At 41.1% G+C, this 19657-nt stretch overlaps 1 protein-coding gene across 6 annotated transcripts in view; it reads right to left on the minus strand.

The window, feature by feature from the left end:
* The window catches only part of ENTREP2 (endosomal transmembrane epsin interactor 2), an 86497-nt gene extending 71696 nt beyond the window's left edge, over nucleotides 1–14801 (minus strand). For 4 of the 6 annotated variants that reach the window (XM_077785880.1, XM_077785879.1, XM_077785878.1 and 1 more), the window contains exon 1: nucleotides 14600–14801. In XM_077785880.1, the coding sequence (XP_077642006.1) occupies nucleotides 14600–14725 (126 nt within the window). In that variant the 5' untranslated portion in view covers nucleotides 14726–14801. The remainder of the gene's footprint in view (nucleotides 1–14599) is intronic. The other 2 variants (XM_077785876.1, XM_077785877.1) reach the window with 1 other exon arrangement.
* Nucleotides 14802–19657: the final 4856 nt, after the last annotated feature.

The following is a 19657-nucleotide window of genomic DNA, read 5'->3' on the forward strand; positions in this document are numbered from 1 at the left end:
GTATGTGATCACATAAAGAAAATACTAAGTAAAGAAAATATCTTTCAAGTTTCTGGCAGTTTTTATGAGATTATAGTAGCAGCCTTTTCCCAAGTCTTTCATCACTGATCACACTTGGGATTTGCAGCTTTCAAACCCAAACCTGCACTTACTCTTAAGCAGCCTTGCCAGCCCAGGGAGCACCATTATAATATTTAATAAACTTGGAAAAGACTCTAAGTATGTTTCTAATCACAAGCATCATCTCCACATTGCTTTTTCTCAAGCGTGATTCCATTTTTGTTTAGGACATTACTTTCACACCCTTAGCAAAGCTGTGTTGTTTGGAAGTCAACTTTTTACCTGGGTTGGTGCAGGAGGAGATAATTCTGTTGGTAGAAGACGATTTTGACCACTAAATAACCCTGTCCTTTCCATCATCCACTAACTTCCCATAAGGACTATCTTTATGACTCTGATGTTTCTTCCCTTCCTCCTACAATTCAACTAGGAGGAACATTATTAAGATCAATTACAAATTGAATGCTTACTGGTTTAGGGGTTTTGTTGGTGGGTTTAGTTTTGGTTGTTTTTGTAAGGTGAATGCATAACCAGTAAAAAAAAAAAAAAACTACACAGAATCACATTTAACCATTTTTTACTCTCGGTCAAGAATCAATTGGATTCTGCAAAGTTTCCTCTGATCAACACTTTGTACAAAGGAGCTGAGTGAGAGAAAGCAGAGGAAGAGATCTCAGGTCTACAGAACACGACAGAAAGGCAGGAGATGTTTAATCTACTGGCTGTGTTCAAGCACAAAGGTTATTGTGAGCTGGGAGCCAAGGCAACCTGACAAAGCACCAGGGCACAGCTCCCAGCTGCTCAACACAGGAATTGGAGACCCTCACTTCTACAGACAGAAAGGTTACTGTCAAAACTGTGATATTATTACCTCATCAAGCAAAAGAATTTTTTGGCTCTCACTTTTTTTCCTTCTGAATAATTGACCTCTATTTTGTAGGAAAACAGACCTACCCCTACAGGCAGGACATCCTTGAAAGATCAGCCGTCAGCTTACCTTGTTCTAGCTTGTTCCAACACCGTATTATGAAATTCCCACAATATATACAAAAAAAAAAAAAAAAAAAAAAACTAAAAAAAAATCCCAGCAACCGAAAAAAAAAACCCAAAAAAACCCCAAAAAACCAACAGACCAAGAAATCCCCACTAAGCAAAAAAAAAAAACAAAAAAACACCCCAACAAATTAACAAAAACCAAACCAACAACCAAAAGTAAATATCTGTGCAGAATTTCCATTTATATTTAAGAGGGTTACTTCTATATATTTGCTATTCCACAGGATTATAAACTGTGAATCTATATCTCGGCTAATACTATATTACAATCCTAGATTTCGAGGAAGTATTCCTTGCATTATCTGCTGGCACATTCCTTAAAGCCTTGCTGCAGACCACTGGGCCAGTGAAATGACAGAATTCATTGTCCCTGCAACATGCTCTAGTTACTTTTTAAAAACATGGGTAGGTTAAGCTAGAAAAGTTTTAATTTCTCAGGCAAAGAAGGGCAAGAACTATTCCTCACTATAATGTTTATTAGAGTTCCCTCAGCGTGTTTGTACAACCTTGTTATCCAATGGTTGGGCATATTTAGAACTTACTAAAGTAACAGATCATCACTTGTCAGATGTGGAAACACAGAGGGAACAGATAGCACATTTCTTAAGAAAGTTCTTTGGGGATTGAGGAGGTGTGAATCTTGTCTGAGAACAAACTATTTGCTTATTCTCATCTTCCCACTCCTCAGGCATTTCAAGTGGCAAATGGGGAAGCAAACATTTCTCCCATTTAAATGAACAAGGTATTCTTTAATAGACACCAAATACATTGATTTTTAATACAGTTTTTTGCCTTACACTGAAGTTAGTGCCTGCTTCTGAGAAATCCAGTAAACGACACTCCATCCAACTATAACTTAACTAAAATAGCTATATGACACATCCTTTTCCATGCTAGAGAAACTACCTTCTTTAATATACAATCCTACCTCTTCCTTCTCAAGCTATTCATTGGCAATTTAACTGGAAAAGAAAGGAATCCTTTTCTGCAGATTTGTTTGTAAAATTACATTTTTTCATTTTCAGGATGATCTCCTCAGAAAGTATTTTTTACTTCATCCAAAGTATTATTATATGCATTTATACTATTAAACTTCCCATTTCCACCAGACTCTACTGATTAATGTAATCATTGTGCATTACTGTTAATCCACAGGCTTCTTGTGGGACTCAAACAAATATAATTACACTGCCTGTTGAATTTTCTGTTTTCATAAAACAGAACACTTCACCAAGTGTCCATTCTATCTTTAAGTCTCATACTATTTTGAAGTATCAGCTTTCCACATCCTATTCACCTTTGGCACGTCCTATGGGCTGTGCTGTAAGTCAGGATTTCACAGCCATCGGCTGCTGAAGGGCCAGCGAGGCAGGATTTGCTGTAACTCACAGAGCCCATCCCTGGCTGCACCTGCAGGGAACAGGGAACAGGGACACGCCCAGCTGGCAGGTGAGTGGGAGCCACCTTGCAGCAGCTGGCCACTGCTGAGACCTTCCCCAACACTGCTGGCTTGGGCTGGGGTTCCAGGCCAACTGGCTGAAACAGATCACAGCTTCAGTGCTGCATCGTCACGTTTTACCCAAAACCAAAAACAGCCGCAGAAAAGCTGCTCCTAACATTGGTCTCATTTACCTTCTCAAACTCTACACAAGAATTACATCAATGATAGCTAAACTGGCTAAAACACGGAGTCCTGAGGCACCTAGGCTGGAGGCAAAGGAGGCCTAACATTTTTGATGTTATGTGGTTAACAGACAGACACAAGGCACCAGAAGTATTTTTAGACCTTTCTGAATCAGGGAAATAGTGTTTAAAACATTGCTCTAATTTCTACATGATCTAGTTTTCAAGAATTTGAGCTACAGCTCATTACTACAGCATTCAATTTGGCATCAGATTATTTTTTTTTATTAAGTCAAATACAGCAGATCCAAGGAAATATATTGTTTGGGGACTCCCATATAGTTCCTAAATATAACATACCTAGGTATAAACAAAAAAAATTAAATTTATTTTTATTATCAAGGATCTCTAAATTTTACTGCATATAGAATTACTTTTCCACAGGCAAAATTCTTCACAGACCTATCTTATTGCATTGATGTTATATAAATCAAATCAGACACTGATGAAGGGAAGAAATCTTCAGAATCCCAAAATAACCAACCTCCAAAAATAAAAATAAAATTGCTTGTTGCTGAAATATTCAAGATTGAAAAGTAACTGTAACTCTCAAATTTACTCCTTTTTTCCCTATTCTTATCCTCTCTAGTTTTTCAAAACAGATTAACAAGATAATTACATCTGTAGTTAGGAACCAAAGCAGCTGATTGAGGCAAAACCTCAAGCTAGCCCCAAACAATTCATACTGGAAGGCAAGTTTTTAAACTGTCAGGACATAAGAAGGAACTATTAAGTGGAAGGACATTACAATTTTCCTGGTGGTGACTTCTAGTCCCACAGGCAAAAAGGGCATTGCTGCAGGGGAAGGTACAAGGTCAGAAGTAGAAAATGGTTTTGTTTCCTTCTGCCTTCCTGCCCATTATTTCAGGTTCACAAACCTGTGACAGGTATGACTGAACTCTTCACACAAGCCTCACCTAGGACTGACAGGTCCTGTCACTGGGACCACTTTTCCTAATCCCTGGCTTGATATTAGGTCTTTCAGACCCTTGACTCACAGGGAGAGAAAATCCATCAGTTCCAGAAGTGAGGTCTAAAGGAAGCCACCGAGGTCCTTCAAGGGAATTATTTCTGTAACAGATGGATTTCCTCTTTAACTAAAAACTAAGCTATGTTAAACCACAACAGAAGGTCAGTAAAGGAAGATGAGCACATGGTCTGTGGTAGGCACCAAATGCCACCAGATATTGGTCTGATATTAGTCACCCTTATTATCTGTACAACACTTTATTGTTTGTACTGTCATTATTGCTTTCACAGTAAAGGTTCTTCTCCACTCAAAAGGCAAATATTACATACCAAGAGAAATGAGTCTGTCAAGCCACAGTGTGAGTATTTGAAAAGCTCAAAGGAAAAGCTGCACTGAAGCTTTAAACTACTTAGGTAGGAACGAAAATATTTACTGAATTAACATGAACTTCAAAAATGACAGCAATGTTTTAGCATTGTTCCTAGTTATTGCAGTGATATTTCACAGGATCTCAAAGTATGGTCTGGCTATCAAGCTTTATTCCAAATTTCAGAAGGAATAAAGGAAAATTTTTAAGGGAGGAAAATAAGAAGTTCTAAATTATTATAAATTCCTTAGGCCCAGACCAATATATGTCACACAAGAATAAAAAGGACAAGAGTTTCCTGTTAGGAACTCCTTAAAAAAGCTAATGTCTCCTCTTGTACCAGAACAAATGTGAAGAATTGGTTATGTGGAGGACTTCAGCCTACACATTAAAGCTGACTCCTACCTACCATAACATTACTTCTGTCTTTCTGAAAGGACAACCATTGCTGGTTTATGCATAAAAGGCAACATGGACAAGTTGTTAACATCTTACCCAAAGTGTGCAGCGTTGTCAGGCAGACCAAGTGCACCTGCCACCCCATCTGTGCTGCCCTCACTATTCTCTCTGGTTCCATGCAGCAGGTTCTGTGCTAGGAGGGGCAGAGATGCATCAGAGAAATCGTGTGGTGCAGCTGTAAGGGAGTCCTGCAATTACAGACCCAATGGGAATGTGTCTCCAGGCCATGAGCCATTATCCTACATCGATTTCCCTTCCTCCCCCGCCACCCTCCCCCCAACTCCAGCGGTGTTTTGTTTTGTGGCTTGCCTTGTTACAGTTTTAGTGTTACTTTGAACATTAAAATTATTTATTATACTCTGATATATCTAAATAAATCTCCACTCCCTAAGTCAACATCCTTTACAACCAAATATTTGTTGCAATCTCAGAAATATTCTTTTTTGATGCTCCCTTTTACTCTTTACGTGTAATGAAAATCTATTTCACATGAAAACTCTATTATGTTTAAATCCACTGCAAAATGAAAACTCAAATCTAGCACTTCTTGAATTAACGTTGCTTTTTGGAAAGAAATTTTCAAGGCAGAAAGGACTACAACAGCACCCATTTGGTTTATTCTCATTTGCAATAAATACAATAACCTTTCTGATACAAATCATGTCTGTATAGGCAAGCAAGAGGAAGCTCATCTGTTCTTCAGCTAAAGATCCCACACTTTCATTAGGAGCTTTCTAAACGCAATTTTTTACTTTCAGCTCACAAACAAAAGGTGAAACTTGCCACAAGAATGTGTAAGTGGTCCTACACACCCCCAGAAAATTTCTGTTTAAGTGGGAACATGTAAAGGGTCAAGTCTATAGTTTGATACTCTGGATGACCTGAGACACATAAAACAGTCCAAGATTTCTTCACATCAACACACACACAGGACAGCAGCCTTTGCACTTGAGAATGTAGTTTTTTTAGCCATATATTTCACAAGTTTTCAAAAGGTTTTCTATTTAAGTCTCCAGAAATATAAAATTCATTTGAACTACAGCTAATTTCAAGATATGACAAAACCACTTTCTACCAATGTTATTTCCAGAATGACACAGCAGTGTCACACGTGCTCACAACACTATCAAAGTTCTTGATGACTGTTTACACAGTCAGAACTTGAAAACCTCTTATTTTAGCAGCATTAGTCAACAAATGCTTTCACTGCTGTAACAAAGGAAAACCATTGAGTTTAAGTGTTCTCATAGAACCATGCTCACTAGAATGTATAATAGTGAGATAACTGTGTTTATTATTGATAATCATGTTTGTCCCTCGGCTCTTTACATTGAATGCTCAATGCTGGTTTGGGTTGTTCTTTTTTTTTAACTAGAGAGTAATCTTAATTTCTTTAGCAGACAAAAAAAATCTGCCACAAGTCTGAAAAACATCTGCAAACACAAGTTTTCAAACAGATGAAAAGAGTTTTTTCCCTGAAAAGAGTGAATACAAAAGTGGCAGTGTAAGGCTACATGTTTATTATCTCTCAGTGCCCCTGGATTAAGTGTGTTCAGTTTAAACCCACCTGTTTTTATTTTTCTGGCACTGAAGGTTTATCTAAAATCTTCAGATTAAGCTATGCTCTTTTCTGCTAAAACAGCAGCAAAAAAATCCAACTCATAAGTACATTATACCCCACACATGAAAATAATTCTGCTGAGATTGACTCTCTGTGACAGAAATAACAAACCCGTATAGTTATCAGTGAGTTATTTGCTGGTTCTGCAGAACAGAAATTACTTATGATGATGGCTTCTAGAAAGAAGGAAAGTTCATATTCAAAACTGAAAGCAAGCTTGCAAAGTAGAGTAATTGCTACTTTGTAAATTAGACCCAAAAGTTTAAGACTGTGCTGCTGTTTCAACTACCTATGTTTAAATCAAGCTTTTCTCAAGAACAGAAATCCAAGTGTTAAATCCAGTTTGCCTCTTTCAAGCAAAAAATACATATTCTTCAAAGTGTTTACATTTTCTCATTTTTATCAGAATATGAAAATAATAAAACCAAGTAATAGAATTTTCAGAATATTGTGAAATTATTCAATTTTTTAAACCCCATTCTATTGGAAAACAATGTATCAGTATAAGCTATGCAGCAGTAATTCAAGTAAGTATTTCTCACTTACTGCAAATTAGCTCAAAAGTACTCCACCTACTCAATGCCCTTAAAAGTAACACAGCAAGCACTGGCATCTGCTCCTCAGAACTGGCTATTTTAATCTGCAGACCTGCATCAAATTACCAGTGTAGATGTACCCAGGATGGAGGAAAATTCTGCCCAGCACAAAGCATTTCTAGCAATTTGTAGGGAGTTCATATCTTCTGCACAATACAGGAGTTTCCAGATTGGCCTTACAGGTTTTACCTGAATTACCAAAGAGCAAATGGAACATGAGCAAATCTGTTTGCCAAAGAATCTGGTGTTGAGAGCACCCACACCAAGCACTCAATGGATGAGTGGCTATTCAGACAGGCTGCAGTCTGACCCAGAGACTTCATTCCTCCCAGCAGTCAGATTCCATTTACTGTGTTCTTCCAGCTCATCTTTTGGCTCCATTTTATCCCCAGGAGCCGAGTCTGTGTGCTCTGAGAACGCTCCCTGGTGAGCAGGAACAGTGAGTGGGAGCACACACATGACCAGAGCTGGAATACTGATATGGACACATCCACAGACCACCAAAAATAACAATGATAAAATGTACTGGGGACAGGACTGCAGTTTCAAACAGCACAAGCAAGAACTTTTGAAGGAATAATCAACACAGTGTCCTTACAAACAGATTGTAAACCCTCTGTTTATGGGGTAGACACAGCGATTCTGTGACTTTGCCAAAGATGGAAGACTAAGCTTTAGGGCACTTTGATCTTAAAATGTTGCCTGCACGTAAGCTAGGATGCTCTGAATGTATAAATATTCCTCAATTATAAATTCACTAGGTTTATCACATTTGCATAACACTCCTTTAAAGCAATGTGGTTGCTCCCAAAGAGATGAGGTAATGACCACACCACCTGCTTCTAGAAGAGTAGCTTTCTCTATATACACCACTGAAATCGTTATACTTCTATAAGTTACATATTTTCAGGCAGTTCACACCTTACACAGTCCCATTATCTGTTCTGCCCTTGGATCCCAGAAGGTACAGGAGTGAGCAGAAAAAAGAATTGTGAAAAAATAGCTAATTAAACATGATAATTCACAACTCATTCCTTCAGTAAGTCACAACATAAAACTAAAATGAAGGTGTAATAAGTTCAGCAGCTGCAAATAACTAGATTATTTACCTTAGAAATTCCCACTTCCACCAAGGTACTTAGCTCTGTCCAAGTTTCATAGTAGACTTAACCTGCTCCTCACAGCTAGTTCTCCTAAGTTCCTGGCAGTATTTGCTGTCTTTTACACCAAATGCCCCTACATTTCCAGCATTTAAAAACTGTCTGGAAAGGACAACCAGCATGCAGGAAAAAGATTTCATTCCTAAAGAGACTGAGACATACATACCTGTTGTTCTGCTACAGACAAAAACAAACACACAACAAACTAACTAAAAACTGTATGCTGACAACAGTAAGAGACTTACTCATAATAATATTCTTATTCTGCAGTCTGGCTGCCTACAGAAAAAGAAAGACTTCAGAATACATATCACTTATATTATTATCGGATTAATAAAAATTATTCTATTTCTTCTCTATAGACTGGACATCTCCTGCTTGTTATCGTAATTATCTTTGCTTTCTTCCACTAATCCTTCCTGTAACATGGGAAGTTTTAAAATTAAATTGCTCTTAAGGCTAAGGCAACAGGACATATCAGAGACAATAAAAGCTGATGTGCCTCATGAAACAAATAATGTTGCCTTCCATGAGTCTGCTATTCTCTAGTGCACTGGAGACAAAAAAAAAATCTCAAGGTTGTACTTAGCCCCAAATCCTCAGGAAGTTACAGTTATTCTATTAGGCACAGCTCAAAGCATTAAAATGCTGCCATCTTTCTGTTTCTCTGTCCAGCTGATTTGCTATAATTCCATCAGGATATGGGAACACTTTCACCCATGCATGTCCTTTTCCAAAGCCCTGCCTGACCACAGACTCAATAAAACACAGAGGATGCACCCAAGGTCTCTCAGTTCTTATGTTCTATGATGTGTATGACCTCTTCTTGTGCACCAATGCCACAGGTTTTAACTGGCACCTATTAACAGCCTCATGGGTTTTCTGGGTTGGATGTTTTTGAGTTGTCTGTCACACAATATTGTCAGGATGTACAAACCAAGTATGCTAATAAAATTAATTATGATCCAGCACCTAGACAAGACACATTGCAATCCTTGTGTGTTTTATGAAGGTGAGAAGCAAGCCTGTGCAGGTGACTGGTTTTTATTTTTTTTTTTACCAACACCGGGTACCACAACACACATCCCTAAGCAGACTTCCTGAGACACAAAGTTCCAGACACTGACCTCCTTCCACAGACTGCTCACATTTCAAAGCCTTGAAAAACTTGCAAAGGAAAAGAAAGATGTGCCTGAGGTGTTAGCAAATCCAAAAAGAAGTCAGAAAACCTAGGTATGGTAGTTAATAAAGGATACAACAGTAGACAGTAACAGACAATGTCTCAAAGAATCAAAGTTCATGTAATTCTTTTGCAAGTATGTATAACTGAAGGTTCCATTATTTGTAACTCAAACTGTGACTGCACCTTACACTTCCTAACTGAGGAGTTAGCAGTGATCAAACATGGTAGTACTACTTGCTCAAATGTATAATCCCATTGAGCTGCTTTTATTTTGTGACTAACACACTGGCAAAAACCTACTATGACTTATTAGCTGGACTGTGAAGAGGCAAAAGATTATCAAGTCACTTGTAGGATTTTTGAAGTGATCCATTTCCTGGTCTAAATTTCATCAAATTGAAGCAAGGAACATCAAAGTAACTGTCCTAGTGTGTGGACGCATAATCTTTCAGGAAAGACATTAGATCTTCAACAGCCATGTAGAGAAATCAGTTTAATTTGTTCCCTGGGCTTGACTATTTGATAATCTGAATTAGAGGTCTGATAAGTCTCCTGAAAACTTTCTGTGTGGAAATTTACTTACCCCATTGCCAAACCAGCTATACAAACTCCTCCAAAAGAAATCTGAAAGTGAATATTTAGAGATATAGAACATTTGCTGACTCAGCAGCAAACTTCACAGAATTACAAATTGTCCACAATAAACTAATCATCATGGCTGAGTCCACAGATTTGGAATCTGGAACAATCCTCTGCAGAGAAGGAATCTGGTCACATACTCTCACCCAAACAGTGTTTCCTCCAAGAAAGCTGTAGGCTGAGCTCTCAGGCTGTGTATGTTAACCAGGATACTCAACCAAGCAATCCATACTATGGGTTCTCACACACCCAGAGATGATCCAGAGTTCTCACAGAGCACACTCAGAAGTACAGTGGATATTTTGTGAAAAACCACCTGATATCCACAGAGTTAGAGTTTCATTTATACCTACAGCAGGTGGACAAGAAGGCTGCCCTTGGAGTCCTAGACATTAAATGATCATCTCCAAGACAAATAAACAAATAAATGTGTTCCATATTGTCCCAGTTCAGGGAACACTGGATCACACCACAGGAGCAGTGAGGTTACTCTCTCTTAAGGAGCTTGGCTTTGCTTTCACAGTCACGCTGTTGGCAAGAGACTTCCCATGCAAACTTAAAGTTCCTTGTCCCAAGCTACAACTATCACTCTACTCCTCCTGACTACCCACAAGCAATAATGGAAAATACCAGAAGAAGACAGAACAAAATAGAAGGAAGGGGGAAAAAAAAACCCAAACCAAAACCCCTTTAGCTGAAATGGAGAAAAGAAGGAAACACACAATTGCTAACAAATTATCTTTATTGTCATCTCCCTTTCACTTCCACAATGATTCTGTACAGGAATATGCCAGGACAACCTGCTATATGTGAGGAACAGCCAGGATCACAGACAAGTAGAAGTTTTTGAAAGTTAACTCCTTTAAGCACCACCTGAGGTTTTTAAACCTATGTTGTACAATGTCACAGAAAATTACAGAAAAGACTCCTACATTCGGCTTTCTCAGTTAATAAAGTAGACAAGTATATAACATATTTCCTATTTTCCATAGCAGAAAAGTTGGGTTTGAGTTCACACCAACAATCTCCCTTTATATCTGTTTCCTTTTTCAAAAACACAAAAAAGTATGTATTTCATGAACCTTGAAAACATTCTACATTAAAGATGCTTTTAAACCAGAAGAATTGATCTGCTCTGAACATGGGGTATGGATGAAAAGAGGCACAATTGAGAAGAAACTTTAAAAAGGAAAGGCAGCACAAGATCTTCCAGTAATACACTTTTACACAAGAACACAACAACTGCCAAGTAACCATACATAAAAAAGGAGATAGAAGAATACACAGCAAGATTTATACAAGAAGAATACACTTGCTAAGATTTCTAGTGCCAGAGTAATTTTAGAAACCTGGGTAATCTTATGATTTAGTTTACTATTTTATTAATACTTTGCTCTACTAGAGAGGACTCTAGTCTCTAACTAAGCCTGGTAATTTTCTTAAATCAAGATGGGGGGGTAGCAGGATAAACGTCCTTCTGCAAACTTCTAAATAATTTGAAGAAATTACTTCACCAAGTGAGATTTGCTTTTGCAGTCACACCCACAGCTCCATCAGCCTGTGGTTTGCTGCTGTCCCAACACTGACAGGAACCATGAGCATCACTGAAGCATTGCCTTCAACCCGGCCCTGTACAGAACCAACACACTACAAACTGGCACTTGGTTTGCATTCTAAAGGGCAAAGGGGATACAAATATTTTCTCATATTCAAGCAACTATAGACCTATGGGAGAGATAAATAACCTTGTCACTGCTTATACTTTCAGTGATCTACCAGAACAGCCTAATTGTGAGATCTATCCTTCCATGATTAAAATGAGACCTAGTACTCTGTTCTTGATGTTCTTAACAGGATCAGAGACACTTATGCTCATTTCCCTTCTATGAAAAAAACATTTTCTTTTGCCCAGTTGAGAGAATGTGAAGAAGAAATCACCATTTTCTCAGGAAACTGCAACGGGAAAAGCTGCCAAGCATTTCAGCACACAGATTGCAAGGTCTTGCCAATGAATGCTGCCTATGCAGAGAATTTACCAGTACCTCCTTATCTAAACCTCAAATTTCCTTCTGCTCAGTGTAAGGTTGACTCTGATTAATTACCTTAAAAATGTCTTAATACAAAATATATGAAGATAAAAAGTATCTTCCTAACATGATGCTATGAAAGATAACCTGTTCATAGTATGGGATGTTGCTTAAATAAACTCTACATTCTTCAAAGCTTTATGGAAATTATGGTGCCTTGTTCTTTAAATAAGCTCTCACCTACATGGTCACTTGATTTAATTTGAAAAAGAAAGGGAGAAATCAGAACCTTTCCTTGCATTTGATTACAAAACTTTCTGCGAGTTTAATATGCAGCCTGATCTATTTTTTTTTTCAACCAGCTAAACTGTTACAAACACTAGGAAATTATTTTCAGAAACATTTGGAAGACTCATGACAAATTTTGAAGCCTTCATTTATATTGACATTGACAGGGCATGTGGTGTCAAAGACTGCTGAAAAGTATCAACGCCAAGACTACTCTCTTTTAGAATGTGCATTTCTAATGACTAAAAACTACAGTATATCACATAAACACACAATAAAATAGATTCAGAATGTCTAGTTTATTATCAAACCACTCAGTTATTTACTTCCAAGAAGTGAGGAGGAAGTAGTGTGAAGGCAGCAAATATCTGACTTTGGCACCAAATAAAGGGGGAAGGACAGTTCCATTATTTTTCTCTCATGTCACTTAAACCCACCTGTAGTTATTTCTTTAACTGCATTTTACAGAAGCCAGCTAAACACTGTTAATCTTCCACAGGAATATTTTTCAGCTGCGAGCGATGACATATCTAGTGTTTGTTAAATCCACTAAATACCTCAAAGGGCTTTTAGAAAGGGCTGAGTAATCAACTAACTTCAAGAATTTTAGGGCTCATCATGCTTCAAAAACTGCTCTATTTCCTCTTAGTTCTTGAGACTTAGAGGTAAGGATAATAGGAGGAAACTAAGTTCATTCTAATGCTCAGACAGCTCATTTATAAGGTAGATTGATTTTTCAAAAAGGAAACTCTTAGTTTAGAAAACAAGGTACACCTGTCCCATTCTGATAACACAGGAAAATAAGGCCTTCTAGTCAGCAGTCCTGCAATTCTGTGAGCCTTGCACCCATTGTGCCACAGGCTGGAATCACGGCTTTGGTGTCTGGTGAGCAACCAGCATGCGTGCAATTGAAGTGGGAAACACATTTTCTGTGCAATACACTGCACAGAGAGAAGAGCAGAAAGCACCCAGAGCAAGGAAAACAGCCTATCTTGGAGCACAACCACCACCAGAAGGGTTTTTGCAGACAGAACACAGGAGGTGGGGGAAAAGGTACTACTGAAAAAGTTGTGCTTATGGAATCCACAAGCAGTTATGCATATTCCTACTCACTCTGTCAAGGTCAGAAACAAAGGCTGCATAAGCTGTGTTGGTTTAGTAGCACATTAATATGTAAGCAGCCAGATTTTGAACCTAAAATTCACACCTCATCAGAACAAATAATTGCATATTATCTTGCAGAGGATCAAATTCAATAGAATGACTATTACAACATCAATGTTATTAGTGTAAACTCATATTTCTTTTTAAGACTAGAATAAAATACAACAAAATCAAGAAAGACATCTAAATAATTAATCCAAAGAAACTCTTCTTCTCTGAAGGATTGATGGGAAAAAAAGTAATAATCTGCCTAAGAGCATATTAAATAATTTAACTTTTTTTTAAATTACACCATTTCCACCACATGCTCAAAACTAAATAACCCAAAATATTTTATCTAATTCTCTGGTTTCTAACAAGCACATTTCAAGCTGAAAACTCTCTGGTCCGTTAAAAGAGCTGAAGAAACATAATTGAAACCAGTAACGCATTAAATTAAATGGAGCAAATCTTCACCAATAGCACAGAGTCTGTTACCAGTGCCCTCAGAAATGCCTAATTCTTCATAAATGTCAAGCCCCATTTCCCTGCTTATGAGAAAAACTTCCAAGAAGCAGGATTATCCTAATGTGTCCATGTGTGCACTGCACCCACACACAGATGCAGCCACTCATGATCAGCACTAAATGAGACCACCTGAGTCAGACTATCAACTCTGGTTTTTTGTTTTGTTGTGTTTTAAATTTATGCCAGGACACAATAGAAAGTGAACAAGGATACCACAAAGGAATCGTAAGGACCCCAATTTGCGCTCAGAACAAACAAGTTTTTCCCTCAGACTAGCAGCCTCCCCCGGGGCGAGCCCCAGCTTTTCTCAGGGCTCCAGGGCGCCCCAAAGCCGCGGCCTTTCCAGCCGTTCCGGCACAACTCTTCCATGCCGTGTGTGCACCTTAAACCCCACTCGTGCTCTGCTCGTCCCTTTGGTCACCTCCAGCACCGCTCCGCTCGCTGCTGAACCCGCAGCCGCGCCAGACCCTGAGCGCCGGCCGCTCTCAAGGTGAGCCCAAGTCAGCGCCGATGGAGCCGGCGGCTGAGGCAACGCCAGCGGCTCATTTGTCATCCCAAGTTTCGCCCGACGCTGTTGGTAAAACCCAATCCACCTTGGCCAGCCTTCCAGAGGAGAGGCGGAGGTGCCACCGCGGGGCTGCCGGGCCGGGGGCAGCGCCGCGGCCGTGCCGAACACGGCGCTGCAGGTCGAGGAGCTCACCTGCCCGCCTGAGCGCGGGGAGGGCGCCGAGGCCGCAATCGCCGCCCGCGTCCCACCTGGCGGCCGGCCGCGCATCCCTGAGGCGGTCCCGCCCGTCCCTCCCGCGCCCCCCGACTCACCGAGAAGCCGGCCCAGAAGGGGCAGGAGTGGCGGACGCGGGCCGAGGTGGTGAGCGCCAGGGCGGCGAAGCTGACGGCCACGATGAGGCAGCCGAGCACCATCTGCGTGACCCCCAGGGCCAGCATGGCCCGCGAGCGGGCGCGCTGCTCGCGCAGGCGGGACAGGCTGCGGGACAGCGCGGTGGGGCTGAGGGAGCGCGCCCCGCCGGGGGCCCGCGCCGCCCCGCCGCCCGCCGGCATCCTCCGCGCGGCCCCGCGCCGCCTCCCGCCGCCCCCGCGCTCCGCGGGGCAGCCGGGCGCTGCGGGCAGCGCGGCGCATGGAGGAGGAGCCGCCCTGCGCCCGGGGCGACCCGCGCGGCCCCGGCCGGGGCGCGGCGGGCGAGGGGCAGCCGCCGCCGCCGCCGCCGCCCGTCCCCGCTGCAGGCGCGGGGCGGGGGGGGCTGCGGGGCTGCAGCGCGCGGGCGCGGCTCAACCTCAGCCGCCGGCGGGGGCGGCCCCGGTCCGGCCCAGCCCCGGCGCCGCGGGCCGGGCGCGCTGGCTCGGGGAGCGCCCGCGCCCCGCAGCCCGGCGCCTGCCGCTCCGGGAGGGGAGGGGAGCGGGGAAGGGCTGTGCACGGCCAATGGCGGGCGGAGGCAGCGGCCGGGGCAGCAGCGGCGGCCGCCGGCTCTGCGGGCTCGGCGCGGCGTGGATGGCGAGCGCCGGGCTCGGGACCCGGCCCGAGGCCTCCCTGCAGCCGGACGGAGCCCGGGCAGCGCCCCGGAGCCGACCCCGCTCCTCCCGCCAGGGCCCTGAGGGCAAAATCGCTCCCACCTGGGCTTTGTGCAGCGGCGGCACCGGCAGCCTCGCCCCCCTGCTCCGTGTGCTCCCGTCCAGCCGCGGAGGAAGGGCAGGGCTGGGTCTCAGCTCTGTGTAGAAGGCATCTGGAACGTTTTTTATTTTTTAAGGTTTTATTCCTCACAGCAAACCATAACCAAGTCTCAGGTGCAGCATCCCCAGTAGCAGAAACATATGAGGCTTCTAATTATAAAAACTTCTCTCTCAGCCCTGCTGCTGCAGCTAACAGGACTAGCATGATAAGGCTGCCCACAGCACCTGAAGCCACTCTTTTGCAGAAGGGAAATCACAGCAATTAGGTATCAACTGTAAACAGCTTGGCCTACTCATGAAAAACATACAAACAGAACCCAAACCCCAGATGAGCATCTCACTAAACTGCAGGATAGTTTAGGTAGTAAAACTATGCCAAGATTAACATATTTGTAGCACCATAACCTGCTAAAATAGTCATTTTTTAATACAGGAATTGGCACATGTAGTCTACATATCTGTAATTCTGTGATATGCATTTAAAAAAACCTCTCAACCCAAACGTCACATGTAGACCAGGCTTAAAACTTTCTATTTGAGGCTCCTTTTCTTTCAGGAACTTTTCTTAGCATTAAATAGTTTCCTGGGGAGGTAGTAGTGAGGAAGTGTACCTTGACAGGAAAGTGTCAGAGTAGGTCCCCTCTCTTCATACAATATCCAGATGTTTTACTGTAACTGAAGAACACAAAAAAGCTTGCTGCTTTCAGCTTAATTCACTGTCTGTCACACAACATCATGGGATAACAGCTGCTGTCACCCCACCATGGCTGAAATACTGCTCCAGCACATCTGCAAGCCGTATTTTAATCAGAGACAAAAGCACCTGACTAAACTGTACATTGAAGAAAAAACTGTTTTGCTAAAAGTTTTTAGTCAAATGCAATTTGTACTGCATTAACATTGCTCATAATCAAAAAAAGAGTTAGCTTACAATGACTTATTTAGAATGGGCCTGATAGCAAAGAGGAGTCATCTAGAAACAACATTCCCAGCTGATATTCCCAAGCTGACTGCTGGCACAGGTGTGCTACTTCCTATCTATGGCCAGGCAGAACAGATAAATGAAGGCAGGTGGGAATATATGGTTATAGATCACACTGAATTTTTGCTTATACCAATTCACACTAAAACTAACATCCACTTGTATTTATTTAAGTAGAACTGTTTGCTGTCCAGCATTGGAAATATTACTTCAAAATGTCCCTTTCAAAGTCAAGGAAGAGTCTGTGTTCCAATGTTCTGCCAAATAAGGTGAAAGGTTCTAGCAAAAAGAAACAAAACCAAAGCCCAGATGCAAACTGAACCTCTGCAGTCTCCATGATTAAGTAGCTCATTCTCCATTAAGGCAGAAATTATTTCAGTTATTCAACAGCAGGACAATTAGCAACCTTAATAAATGCATTTAAATCTCTAGCTGGGTGCTCTCATTCAGGAATAAGATGGCCCTAGGGCTTGGAGAAATTGGGACACATTACACTGGGGAGTGAATTTACATCTCACTAACTCCCTGTGCTGATACTATTGAAAGCATTAGGTACAAAGCAATTTACCTTCATTTCCAAGGACCTTCTAACTTGTATGTAAAAATTAAAAAAAAAGAAATAATCCACATTTGTGGGTAATCCAGAGGAGGATCTGGCACTGCCAATCCACAGCTCATCTGCTTTCCCTGAACCTCACATGTGGATAAGTTCTCAGGTAATCAATACTTCCACACCCTCCAATATGGCCAACTAAGGCTACCAGAAAAAATTATTTTGGCTTCCAGTATGAATCCAGTGGACTTTAAATCACTTTTTGTCACTTCAATACTTTTGAGCATTCAGATATACAGACTGTTCAAGATCTGAATTAGCTCTGGACACACTTCTTAGTTTTCTTTGAAGAGTCCTTAGTTGCTGGGTTTGTTTGAGAAGTATTTGAGAGCAATTTGGGAAGTACTATTATCCCCAACTTGAAGTTATTTTGCTGAAGAGACCTTTTTACAATACTTTCACTGGTATTTTTCAATGCCAGATCACTGTGTGTAACTGTAAGTAGGATGTGGTACTGAAATTCCACAACTGTGGCCACAAAAGCTTTGGAATAGCCATGTTTATATGGGAACACTATAACCAACTAATTTTAAAATTACCAAATAATTTGTTTCCCAAAGGCAGCCAGAAGGGCACTACATATCAGGGCTTATTATTAGCCTGATAAAACCCATCAAAACTCAGAAGCCAGTATGATAATGATGTCACTCTTACCAGCTGTCAGCCTTTACTGGCTCCCACCAGTTCAGAAAGCAGCTTCGTACTCAGGACTGTATTAGTGGATAGAAGTTTGTATTTATTCTAGCTCACTTTGCACTGCAGTGAATTTCATGCATCTGTCTCTTCAACTGTTATTTGAGATGAAGCAAATGGCATTTTCAAGTATGACAGAATTGGAAAAGGAGCAAAGAAAACTAAATTCACAGTTACAGTAAAGCCTCTCTTGCCATTACAAAGGTGCCCTACAGGGTATAGATATTGAAAGCATGTCTAAGGGCCCTGCCACTGCCACTTATGTTCAGCATGGCTCAAATCTGCATCCCTTACACAAGCTCATGATTTGAAGCAGCCCCTCTCTATATATGCAGCTTTAAGGACTTATTAAGCACTAACAAACCAGGATGTTTTGTTAAACCACAATATACATCTTCAAGATGGAAATTGGTCAAATGTGGTAACAGTCCTGAAAAACAAAATGTAAACTTTATCTACATATACACACAAAATGAGAAACCCCCACAAAACTTAACATGTCTCTTTCCATATCCAACCTTCATCATTCATCTTGATATCTTGACTTAAAATAGATTTATTATTCTAATATTTAACAAGTAATTTCTCAGCCATTCAGATGTTGTTGCATCCCTATAACACTAGCAGTAGTAATTCCACTTCCTTTGTCCACCCTGTTGATTCCTCAAAGTGATTCAAGTATCCAGACCACAACATCGAGGATAAGTTCAATCGAAGCATATAATAATTTCTTGGCACATATATAAAAAATAAATTCTCTTTTTTCATGGCTACATGTTGCCCTGTTCTAAAAATAACTTGTAAGGCACTCCAACATACTTTATCTCAGTTTACTAGAAACCATCCTCAATATATCCAGTTTTTACAGAGGTAATGAAATTGGTTTATGGATATAATTACCTAAATATGAAGTCGCAACACTGGCAGAACTGAAGAGCAACTTATTCTCACATGCTAACTTCTAAGCATATAAGAATATTTGATTCCAAAGGCAACAGAAGCTGCTATTTCAGTACATATAAAAAGAAATTTACATTTTCTTTTACTTGACAGACAATCTTACTTAAGTTGATCTTCCAAAACATTGTACTGGGCAGGGACAGAAAGGAGGGCAGGACAGCAAATAATAGATATTTCTTTATCTATACACCACACTCACTTGTAATCAACATATTGCAGGAAGTATTCTGCTTTACTAGCCTTAGGCTTTGAAAATATAAAAGCCCCCTCATAGTAGCAGATACCAAAATGTGTCAAAGACAACAAAACAATACCTGCCAGTGCCCACCAGTGAAAGACGGGATCACAGACCTGTACACTTAAAACCTTATGGTGGCACTGCTATCTTTGGTACTATTTTGCTTCCTGATGAATTTACAATTTTCTTAAAATAGGATAACTGCCTCTGACAGGCTTGTAGTTAATCAATGAACTTCAAAAATAAAAATCCTCTTCCCACTTCCTTAGTTTTATACTAATAAAACTATCCACTGTGAGTTTTCACTTGGCAAACCAGATATATGATAACACTCCCAGTCCTACCCTTTACAGCAATTTTTCTGTGGAAGTGAATGAAGAGCTCACAAAGTGAGTTTTCTTTCCCAGGGAAAACAGCCGGAGTACGTGTCCAGGGGCCCCTGCCCCTGAGCAGGAGCCTGATTTCAAAAAACCCAAATGTCAAAGGATGTGTCCAATGCCCCAGCTGACCCCACCACAAACTTGTGCTGCCCTGACAGTCCCAAGAAAGCCCTACAAACTGACATCAGGAACCTGGACTGGTGAGTTTTCTTTCCCAGGGAAAAGGGACAGAGTATATGCCCAGGGCTCTGTGGCCCTGAGTAGAAAGCTGACTTCAAAAAATCCAGACATCGAAGGATGTGTCCCAGATCGATGGTGCCCCCAT

Source organism: Lonchura striata, chromosome 11, assembly GCF_046129695.1.
Source record: "Lonchura striata isolate bLonStr1 chromosome 11, bLonStr1.mat, whole genome shotgun sequence".
NCBI classification, from domain to species: Eukaryota; Metazoa; Chordata; class Aves; order Passeriformes; family Estrildidae; genus Lonchura; species Lonchura striata.